Genomic DNA, 12257 nt, shown 5'->3' on the forward strand with positions numbered 1-12257 from the left:
TATAACAAGTATCCCCCTTCTAATCACATGTTGTGGAATTACTGAGAAGTATTCTTTAATTGATCAGTAAAAATGCTACACACTTTCCAAGGAACTTCATACAGAACAAGGTGTCAGATAGGGATACTGTTTCCACAATATATACGGCGAGCATACGAGTTGGAACTTTACCGCGCTGAGCAGATGGGACGTGAATTATAAATTGTAAAATTCCCTCATCTATCTTAGTCTCAGCATCCGTTATGGCTTGCAAATTGTAGAAGCCTCGGAGGTGTAACCAGAGAAGGCTCCCATTGTTTTCAGTCTGGTGGGATGTAGAGCAACATTATGTTGTTTTATATGCCATTAGAGTGAAAACTTGGTCTTTTGCTAGCAGTTGCCGCTAGGGCATCCCTGCCATTTCGTTCGTTGCAATCCGTGGCTGCACGCCGGGGTTTGTCCTAGTTGGGTCAAAGAGAGCAGCATATGTGCCTCCTGATGAGAGACTAATACGTTTCGAAACCGGTAGAGGTGCTTGCTGCACTCTCCGATTGAACTGGAATAATGATGCGGCTGTAGTTTCGTGTTGCAACGAAATTGAAAATGGTTATTCATTTTTTTTATTTTTTAAAAATTCTCGGTATAAATTAAAACAACCTTATGACTTAATAAAAAATACAACAATTTTTAATAATTTTTTAATTTTATAAGAAATATACTTTAATCTACATTTTTATGTGATTTCTTTTTCTTCTTTCTAGGAACCTCTTCGCCCTTTTTCTTTTTATCTGTATCCTGGTTAGTTTCCATCGCTTCATTAGGTTCGGTAAGCGGCGGTACGCTGAATCCTTCTACATATGGATATACCATTTGCAAAACAAACTTTTCGTGTTGGATATTATTGGAATCCAAACTAAGTCTTACTTTTACTGGATCAAAAGAATGGATTACGATATCTCCTGCTTTTTGGCTTTGATCCTGAAAAAGAATTAAATTTTTAATAAGATTATTCAAAAGGATTAGTTAAAATCGCAATGTTTTCGGTCGTATCACGCCAGCATCAGTGATACTGGTTCACATTTAAAAGGCCACCTACAACTATATCCTGTTTTTAAACTAGGAAGAGTAATTCAAATATACCGCCCCGTAATGCTTGTTTGTAATTGGTCCAACCTCAGGCAACTGTATTCCATAGTAATGAAATTTTGACACTATTGACATTTATGAAATTTTGACACTATTGGCATTTTATAGGTTAAAGCTATATCGGCGGATATTTGTGTTTTCTGCGTTATTCCTTTAATTTTTAGATTTATAGTCTACTTTTATATATATAAAAAAAGAATGTGTGTACTTTGTACGCACGTAAGAAGTTATACTTCTATTATATGATTTCAACGAAATTAATATACTTTAAACAGTTTATTTATATTTTATTTAAATAATAAACTAATTTTAATGCTTACTACTTTTCAAAAATTATTATTAAAACAGTACCAAAAATTAAAAAAATAAAAGAATAAAACACACACAAACACATTGATAAATGCCACAAATGATTTCTGAACAATAATTGTAGAAAAATTTTTTAACTAAATAAGTATTTTCTGAAAAAAAAAATTATATAATAAATATACTTACAATCATAAAATGTATAAAAAAAACAAAAAAATAAAAGTTTCTATTGGGGTTCGAACCCGCTTATGTTTGCGCAGTTAGTATTGGAATCCATTCATCTTACACTTTTACCCACGGAGACATATGCATCATGTGGGAAGCTCGACTAACTAAACGGTTTAAACTGTTGACAGTTCTGAATTTAACCAAATTATTTTGATTTTTGTAGAATATTGAAATATTAAAATACGACAAAACATAGAGTAAGAAAGCAATACAGGGTGTTTCATTAATAATTGTCCATATAGTATCTGGAGAAACCTCAGCACAAAATACGAAGATTTAACCTAAAACACTCAAATAAAATGTGGTTCCTTACTGAGTTACAGGGTGTTTTATCTAAAAATTTAAAAACTATTTTTGCCCAGTATTTTAAAACTATTCGACGTATCTTTTTCATACTTGGCAGAAAGTGCGACTACTATACACCCTACTAAATTATGATAAACGTTTCTAGCTACTACCAGAGGCGTGCGGCAGGGGATAGTAAATGATTGACCCTTCTCAAATTCTACGCCACTGGAGGAATTACTATTTTAGTGCCGTTTTTAGATGCTCCAATACTTTTTACGTAAATAATATGCCTCATTCGTAACGATAAAGTCATTATTTTTCGAGATATTTGAAGTTAAATAAGAAACGGCACAGTTATTTTGATTAATTTATCGTATGATTCATATGATTAAAATTTAAAAATTATTTGTACCCAGTACTTTAAAACTATTTGGCGTATCCTTATCATACTTGGCAGAAAGTGTAGGTACTATACACCCTACTAAATTAAGATAAATAAATGTTTCTAGATACTACCAGAGGCGTAGACAGGGGATAGTGGCAGGTTGACCCTTCCCAAATTCTACGCCACTGACGAAATTGCTATTTTAGTCTATTTTTTTATATTTTTCGATACTTTTTACGTAAATAATATACTCTTGATTCGTAACGATAAAATGATTAGTTTTCGAGATATTTGAAATGAAAATTGAAGTAACACAATACATTAATCAAAATAACCGTGTCGTTTCATTTTTAACTTCAAAGATCTCGAAAACTAATGACTTTATCGCTACGAATGAAGAGTATTTTCATGTAAAGTATCGGAGAATCCAAAAATTGAACTAAAATAGCAATTTAGCCAGTGGCGTAGAATTTGGAAAGGGTCAACCATTCACTTCCCCCGTTGTACGACTCTGGTAATAGACAGAAACGTCTGTTTAACATAATTTAGTAGTTTGTATAGTACTTATACTTCCTGCCAAGTATGAAAAGGATACGTCGAATAGTTTTAAAATGCTGAGCAAAACTAGTTTTTAAATTTTTTGATAAAACACCCTGTAACTCAGTAAGGAACCACATTTTATTTAAGAGTTTTGGGTTAAATCTTCGTATTTTGTGCTAAGGTTTCTCCAGTTACTATATGGACAATTATTAATGAAACACCCTGTATATTAGGTGAATATTGACAGAAATTTTGATGGTAATCAAATTATGTAAATCAAAGCATTACATGCTATTCTGATTTATTCATTTTAAATTTTCCAAATAGGTAGGTACCTATGTAATTTTATTAGGATACTGAAACATTTACAATTATTACGTACCTCTCGCTTTTAAAAACTATTTAAAAAGTCACTACAATTATAAACTTGCTTTTTTCTCTGCCATCACAACAATAAAAACTAATATACACAACATTTTTGTTGATCCATCATCTCCAACAATTATTGACAGATGATTTTAACACCCAATACGATCCTGTATAACGTTTGAGCGACTAAATATACTGTCATATATAACGATAATTGACTAATATACTGTCGGTGTGCGCATGCGCCAGGGAATGTAAAAATTCACCCTCGTGCCTAAAGAAGTATAACTTCAAAACAGTTGTTTTTAGAACTCTTTAGCGACGTATTAGTATAATATAATATTTATGGATTACCGTCGAAGGCCGACATAATTAACCAAAAAACAAGATGTATTTGGTGATTTTTTTAGTGACATTATTGGGTGCGAATCTGTCTTTTGGGTTTACGCTTCCTGGTTTAAAAACAAGGTATATGTATTAAACATTGACGGCTATTATTAAATAATATACAAGAAGTTTAAGGTTAAATTACAATATTCTACGTTTTTACAAACTATTCAACCTAATGTAATATGTGCACAACTTACATCTTCGTTGTACTCGAAAATATTTGAAGTTTCTCCTTTTCGGGCTAAAAACAACGTACTTTCTAAGCCATACTTTGGAATGAGTATTTGCAATGCATTCTTTCTTACATAAAGTACATAGCCGTCTTCATCTTGGATTTTACCTTTGAAAAACAACTAAAAAAGTAATATTTTTATATAATGTATCTAAAACAAATGGAATTATTATTACTTACGTGGGTATTAAATGCTACTGATGCTCTTCCTGCATATTGGGCCATTCTGTTTCTGTAGTTCAAGTTCTGACATAAATTGCCGGTTTTCTGTTTATCCAATAAGTCTGGATAAGTAGCATCTGATCCACAAGACACTGCAAGTAGCCTGTAAACATAATTTAATAATTGAGCACACTAAATCCAAAATTCGTAATGCTGTTTTCATAGACGCACAATTCTACAAATTGTATTCTTTCATGTTTCAGTACATTTTTTCTGTTATTTTTGCCGTAAATAGAGCTTCTTTCTTATCTTCTAACATCCATTACTAGATTTTTTGTGATCTCTTCCGATATTTTGGTTTAGTTTCGCTTTTTACTTCGATGTCCAGCACAACCAACTTATGTTTTTGGATTACAGAAAATAAGAAATCATATATGTATATAAACGGTGAAAATACATACCTGTGAACTATAATATCAGCATATCTTCTGATCGGAGAAGTAAAATGTGTATAAAGTGGCACCGCTAAACCGTAATGAAAGAATTCATTTTTCTGTAGAGTTCCACTAGCAAAATACACGGCTTGTAACATGCATCGTGTAGCTAGTATCCTTAGCATAGTGTTCATATAGATGTTGTCTGATTTTACAGCGGCATCTAAAGATTCTGCTAATTTTTTGCCGGTCTCTATATTAATGTCGAAACCCTAAAAAAGATCGCTTAATAAATATTATTTAAAAATAATTCTTATAATAAAAATAAAAATGTATACCATTTTTATTCAGTTGCAATCCGAAGGCAAAACAATCTTATTTTTCACTTAGAATACGGAGCGCAGTCCAGCACTCTGAATCGACGATTTTCGACTCTTGTTGGAGTCTCATCGAAGAGACGTAGGCCTGCTGCTCCATACTCTAAGTGACCAACACCGAGAGTTTATCCCCCACACCGCAACTGACGTGAATGGATTAGGTGACTAGCGTCATCTGGCAATTGAAAGGCAAAGTTTCAATCCTAATAGCGCCATGAATAATGAAAAATATTACTAAAAGATTTTTAAATTGAAAACTTATTGGTCCATTTCCCTGGTGACACCGCCAAAGCTTCTACAATATGCAAGCCAGATGGATGCTGCAGTGAAGACAAAAGGGAAGGAATTCTACACTATGCAATTCACAACCCCCGTCTGCAGCTTGGTAAAGTTCCAACGGAAAATGGACCTAGTTACTCTATAGGAGTAATCATCATCATCATCATCAACCCGTACGCGTCCACTGCTGGACATAGGTCCCCCTCAGCTCTTTCCATCTTTCTCTGTTTTGTGCGGCTTGCATCCAGTTGCGGCAACTGGATAGGAGTAATACTAATATAAAAATAAAAATGTATACCATTTTTATTCAGTTGCAATGCGAAGGCAAAAAAATCTTATTTTTCACTTAGAATACGGAGCGCAGTGCAGCACTCTGAATCTATTCTAAGTAAAAAATAAGATTGTTTTGCCTTCGCATTGCAACTGAATAAAAATGGTATACATTTTTATATTAGTATTACTCCTATAGAGTAACTAGGTCCATTTTCAGTTGGAACTTTACCAAGCTGCAGACGGGGGTTGTGAATTGCATAGTGTAGAATTCCTTCCCTTTTGTCTTCACTGCAGCATCCATCTGGCTTGCATATTGTAGAAGCCTTGGAGGTGTCACCAGGGAAATGGACCAATAAGTTTTCAATTTAAAAATCTTTTAGTAATATTTTTAATATTTTTCAATATTATTAATGTCGCTATTAGGATTGAAACTTTGCCTTTCTAATTCTTATTATATTTACAGATTTAGAATTACATAAAAATCTACACAAGCCTAAAAAAAATAAGAGTTTTTTTTGTGCCATTGGTCAATTTTTCCTTCCACTCATTATTTGACGCCGAACCAATCATGTCCGCAGCCGCTGGTTATATCCCAATAATTCCTGTTATTTACCGATCCATCCATGAATGAAGGTCTAAACCTAGGACATCGATAGTAGTATAGTATAGTTGATCCAAAAGATGGCATAACCCAGACATCCAAAGTGAAAGTTATTCTTCAACACCAAATTGTTTTATATGGTCCACACAATGTCCAGAAAAAAGTCACACCATTTTGAGCGTCGGGTTTGGGGGGGAGAGGGGGAAAAATCGGTAAATTCGTAGTTTTTTAAGTTTTTCGCCAATATTTCTAAAACTATGCGGTTTAGCATGAACAACCTTCTATACAAAATTATTCTACATTAAATTTGAAATAAAAAAGGTCCTATGCATAATCTTTCTAAAATGAATGGTTCCAAAGTTACGGAGGTAGTATAGTATAACTTGTCCAAAAAAAGGCCTAACCCAAACATCCAAAGTAAAAGTTTTCCTCCAACACCAAAATGTTCTATATGGTCCACATATTGTTCAGTAAAAAGTTACACCATTTTGAGCGTCCGGTTTGGGAGGGAGATGGGAGAGAAGCCGGTAAATTAGTAGTTTTTTTTACGTTTTTCGTCAATATTTCTAAAACTATGCTTTAGCGTAAACAATGTTATATACAAAAATGTTCTACATGAAATTTAAAACAAAAAATGTTCTATACATAATTGTTATAAAATCAACGGTTCCAGAGTTACGGAGGGTGAAAGTCGAGGTTTTCGATACTTTTTATATTTTTTGGGCAATATTGGGAAAGTTATCCTCCAACACCAAATTTTTCTATATGGTTCACATAATGTTCAGAAAAAAAGTCACACCATTTTGAGCGTCTGGTTTGGGGGGAAGAGGGGGGAGAAATCGGTAAATATAAAAAGTATCGAAAACCTCCACTTTTCACCCTCCGTAACTCTGGAACTGTTGATTTTATAACAATTATGTATAGAACCTTTTTTGTTTTAAATTTTATGTATAACATTTTTCTATAGAACATTTTTTACGTTAAACCATAGTTTTAGAAATACTGACGAAAAACGTAAAAAAACTACTAATTTACCGACTTCTCCCCCATCTCCCCCCCAAACCGGACGCTCAAAATGGTGTAACTTTTTACTGAACAATATGTGGACCATATAGAACAATTTGGTGTTGAAGGAAAACTTTTACTTTGGATGTCTGGGTTAGGCCTTTTTTTTGGACCAAGTATACTATACTACCTCCGTAACTTTGGAACCATTCATTTTAGAAGGGTTATGCATAGGGCCTTTTTTATTTCAAATTTAATGTAGAACAATTTTGTGTAGAGGGTTGTTCATGCTAAACCGCTTAGTTTTAGAAATATTGACGAAAAACTTAAAAAACTACGAATTTGCAGATTTCTCCCCCCTCTCCCCCCCCCAAACCCGACGCTGAAAATGGTGTGACTTTTTTCTGAACATTATGTGGACCATATAGAACAATTTGGTGTTGGAGGATAACTTTCACTTTGGATGTCTGGGTTTGGGTCTAACTATACCATACTATAGTCCCACAAATCGTTTCGGTCATTATAGTTAGCAAAATACCCAGTGCTGTCAGTATGTCTGCTACGTCATAGCCTCTGATGTCAGTGTGGCGGGCTCGCCAGAGAAGGCGGACTTGAGTATGCTGCGTCAATCACTTTAGAACCTCTTTGCACTGTGCGAGGTTATCCTCTGAGATGCAAGCCTGACTCACTGACGGAACAGACACTAATATGTATGTCCTTAGCACTGAGCTCTTTCAGGCTTAGAGTAACCTTAACTTAATATGGCGGTGATCTCCGCTAGAAAGACAATCGCATACCGCTCTAGAATAATAGTTACTTTCCGTGTCCCGATTACTTCTTTAAAATCGATACTGCCAATGTTTCGCCACTTGGATACCCGTATCATTAGTCTAAGTAAAGTCCGTGCAAACCACCAATAGATGGTCGGGATTTTGCACTTCAGCGCAGCCGCACTTGTCATCTTCTATATATCCCCATCTTTATAAGTTTGACCTACACCGTGACGTGAGAGTTCTGAGTTTATTTAGAGACCTCCATGTGATGTAGTATAATCTCTTTTTTTTGTTGTTAAAGCACCGGCAACCAACGGTTCTCTTCAAAGCTTAATAAGTGTCTTCGCTGGCCAAATATGGATGGCGTGGCTCTTGCTTCTTTTTCTCGGTCTCATAAATTACTTTCCTTATGATACTTGGAGGAGTAATTCCTATCAACGGGCATAAATTATTAACTAGAATCGGTTTTAAGCACCCGGATAATATTCGGACCATCTGGTTTATAAAGTCATTAACATAACTAATTTGGTTCTGTACCGTTCTCTTACCATGTTATGTTTAGCTGAAGTCTTTGGTCATTTCATAAACTTTTACTAGTAATTGGTGGTTAACGATGTCTAGACTAATGAAGGTTCCTTTTTGCATCATTCTGGCACTAAAAATCTGCTCCTGATCTTTAGTCTGGCCTAGATCCATTTGTATACCAGATGTATGTGTCTCCTTAGAGACTATCCCTTGTAACGAGTTATTTCTCTCAACCCGGCACCAATACCAAAGCGGATATCCGAATAACGGTGAATGACTATGTCTGGTCCCTGGTAGCTGGTAATACAGATGTGTCTTCAATTGGTGTGCTGCCCTGATCGCAGTGCCTCCTTCAGCATCAAGCTTCTTAATCTTTCAACTTTGTTTACAGCTCCTATTTGCTCTACTTTATGCTACTACACCGGATATACATACATATACTATTTTGGGTATTAGCACTGCATTGTAAAGTAAGAGAACCATTTTGGGTTTAAACACCCAAAAACTATCAAACGTGCCCCTACACAGCCAAAAGGCCGAAATAACTAAAGAAATTTGAAGAACTGTGGTACTTCCAATATTTTTGCTATATATTTTTACATTTTTGTAATATCTCTTATTTATTAATGAAACCTACGATGTTGAGTCAATAAGCTATTCTATCAGGTTGATTTGTTAAAGTATATTTACAGTTTGTCAAACCTACCCAAGAACAAGTTTGAAAATCTTATACTGGTCATAACGCCACATGGCGATTGTAAGATTTTCAAATTTGTTCCTAAGTTTGACAAACTGTATGTCACAAAACGAAATATAAATACTCATACTTACGAGATGTTTTCCAGCTTTGATTAATGGATCAAAATTAGTACTAGGTGGAGTCGGATGTCTTCTAAGCATTGCACATTCGGGAAAATCTTCTAAAATTTTTTCTGCCACGCTAATATTCGCCAACAACATGAACTCTTCTACCATCGAATTAGTTTCGAAAAGTTTTTTCACTTCTACATCTAGTGGTTCCATCGTTTCAGAGTCCATATGAATTTTCACTTCAGGAGACGCCAAAACAAGGGCTCTAAAATAAATTTTCATTTAATAAAATCTGTAAGTAAAACGACATTGAGAATGTATGTCAATATGATATTATATTAAGGCGACTTAAATACATTTCTCTTAGAGAGGGGTATTAGGCAAGAAGACACCATATCTCCTAAACTATTTACCGCTTTGTTACAGAGTGTGTAGCGGTTACACCACTAATTAATTTAATTCCAATAAAATTCCATTAAAAATACCCCTCAAGAAATTTCTTGTGAGACGCTCGTGATCGATCTTACAACGATATTTCTCTGCGCAAACGCGAAAACCTCAAGCCGAATTGATTTCTCGATTCGAACGATAGTTGGTCAAACTCTATCGATTGAAGCAGACGCCGATATTGAGATTAATTCTCATTGTTAAGTGGCGGATTTGGAAAAAAATATATGGGATGGAAATAAAACAAATATAATTAACAGGAAATCAATACATCAGCCAATACCATTGCAAACAAATAAATCAAAAAGTAGATATATCTTGGGACTTTTCTACAGAGGAAAATAATACTGCCGGCGTGCTGCTATTTTTTTCAATTCCGTCAATTTAAATCACTTTACGTCACTTGAATACATCACTTGAATTATCTAATTATGAACCAGTTAGATTGCTAGCCACTCTGTTATGGTTTATCCATAGAATTGGCTGTTTTTGTTGGATAATACCCCATACCTGATTTGACTACAACCAGCATTTTTACCCAGGACGTTATAACCACAGCAGCCAATCAGCTTTACTGTGCCAAGAGGATATTCATTCCTACGGACTTTCAACGTCAATTTTAACAAGTTGTGGTCATAAAAGCTAAGTGTTATTTACTTTCATTACATATTTTGGGTAATCTATATTTGCTTCCAGTGTAAGCTTATTCGTATGCATACGAGCAAGTAAACTAGGTACATATTTTTCTTGATAGATAGGTTTTTTTAGGTCTTTGTATTGTTCAATATAAGTAGTAGTTTTTTCAAATAAATAAAACCAGATCTTGGTAAATAATAATAAATAATTGCATATTAAAATTTGATAGGGAATAGGGTCGTTAAAATTTATGCCAAGGGTTTTAAATAGGGAATATGTCTAATATGGTTTTTTTCAAATAGGATATAAAGAGTCACTGACCAACTCATTATATAAGTATTATTTTTGCTAGGTGAGATACTTAATATTTTGGTAACCGTAGCTGTTCTTGTCGTGTATCTCACTTTAGTCGAGTTCAATTTAGGGAATATTACTAACTTTTAGTTGTAAGGACTTTGTGCTATTCTAACGGACTTTGATTTGATTGTGATATTAATACCTTTGCTTGGCACAGTGTGTAGTGGTTATTTGCTTGTTATCGGCTCTTAGGTCCTGTTCGACCTTTACACCACCCACTACCACTGTTATTCTGTTTTTGAGTTATATGTTAAATTGTTAATATATATAACATAATATATTTGTAAGTAGTAAGGTTGATGTTTTATTTCAGTCTGTATCCCCAGAATATAATATAGCAAGACAAGGTTAGTATTGAGTATTTTGTATTTCAGGTGATTCTTTCCAGTGTCATTTATTTCCTTCATTCGTTACTTCAAAAAGCTCAACCATTGTTGAGTTGGCGCCCTTCTGCTTCTCTCTTTATCGTCCTTTTTATATCGATTTATCTCCAGTGGTCTTATCTAGTTGTATTAAGTATTGTATTAACAGGTCTCATTTTCTTCCTTGTTTCCATCAGTTCATTATCCCATCTATCTGTTTTATATATCTCCTCCAAGAAGGTAGTCGGACGACATCAAGCACTGGATTCAGGGTGCTCAAGATCGGATACAATGGAATTATTTACGGGTGGCCTATGTTCAGCAGTTGACTCAAAACTGTTAATGATGTTGATGTAAGTAAAACGGAATATTTTATAAATTAATTTGGAATTAAAAATAATAACATACCCTTTTTCTAATCTTCGTTTCTTTAAAATTTTAGCAAGCATATTGAGACCTCGTAAAGAAAATGCAACGGTGTCGTTTTTGCTCTTATCATCAATAATAATTTGCGCCTCTTCATACGTCATTGCCGCTTTAGATTTAATGATACTTTTATGGAAACGAGTATTCAAAATATTTGCTTCTTTATCCATTTCCCAAATACACGAAAAAGCAAATCGTTCTTCTCCACCTCTCAATGAACACAAGTTAGAACTAAGAAGTTCAGGTACCTAAAACAAATTGCTAACTTAAATAAAAAATATATGAATGATGAAAAATATTAGATGAATAGACAGGTATTGAGGTGCAACTTTTAGACTTCCTCGTGCCTTCTTTCATTCATCATTCGTTTGGTTTGCAAGTAATAGAAAGCACGAATAGGCGTAACCAGAAACTTGGTACCATTACATTAGAGGTTTTATTTCTCCTGAAATAAAACTTCGAATTGTTTTAAGCAGATGTCGCTACTGCATCCTATTGTAGTGAAACAGTTGTCAACATGAACGTGTTTCTGTGCAAAATGCACATATAAACATACAGTAGCAAACTGACCAACTGGCGAAATGAAAGAATGTTACAGTATATAGCCAAAGTAAGCATTGAACTGTGCACTCGCTAAGCGAATCGTCGTATTTGCTGGGGAGGAAATAAAACTTCGAATTGTTTTAAGCAGATGTCGCTACTGCATCCAATTGTAGTGAAACAGTTGTCAATATGAACGTGTTTATGTGCAAAATGCACATACAGTTGAGTCCGCGAATCTTTACCCGTGTGTCATCATTTAAAGCATACGAAATAAGTCGATAATAAGTCGGAAATTGAAATTTACTAAACGCAACAGCAAGTCACTTGTATAAACATAAACATACAGTAGCAAACAGGTATGGCACGTAATGTTCCAAAATC

At 34.3% G+C, this 12257-nt stretch overlaps 1 protein-coding gene across 1 annotated transcript in view; it reads right to left on the minus strand.

Moving 5' to 3' along the window:
- Positions 1-661: 661 nt before the first annotated feature.
- The window catches only part of LOC114349419 (exosome complex exonuclease RRP44), a 39232-nt gene continuing 27636 nt past the window's right edge, over positions 662-12257 (minus strand). Inside the window, exons 9-14 of the mRNA XM_028299792.2 lie at positions 11316-11581; positions 9127-9370; positions 4490-4734; positions 4047-4191; positions 3832-3987; positions 662-957 (exon numbers count right to left, since the gene is read on the minus strand). Of these exons, the coding sequence (XP_028155593.1) occupies positions 700-957; positions 3832-3987; positions 4047-4191; positions 4490-4734; positions 9127-9370; positions 11316-11581 (1314 nt within the window). The 3' untranslated portion in view covers positions 662-699. The remainder of the gene's footprint in view (positions 958-3831; positions 3988-4046; positions 4192-4489; positions 4735-9126; positions 9371-11315; positions 11582-12257) is intronic.

This window comes from Diabrotica virgifera, chromosome 1, assembly GCF_917563875.1.
Source record: "Diabrotica virgifera virgifera chromosome 1, PGI_DIABVI_V3a".
NCBI lineage: Eukaryota > Metazoa > Arthropoda > Insecta > Coleoptera > Chrysomelidae > Diabrotica > Diabrotica virgifera.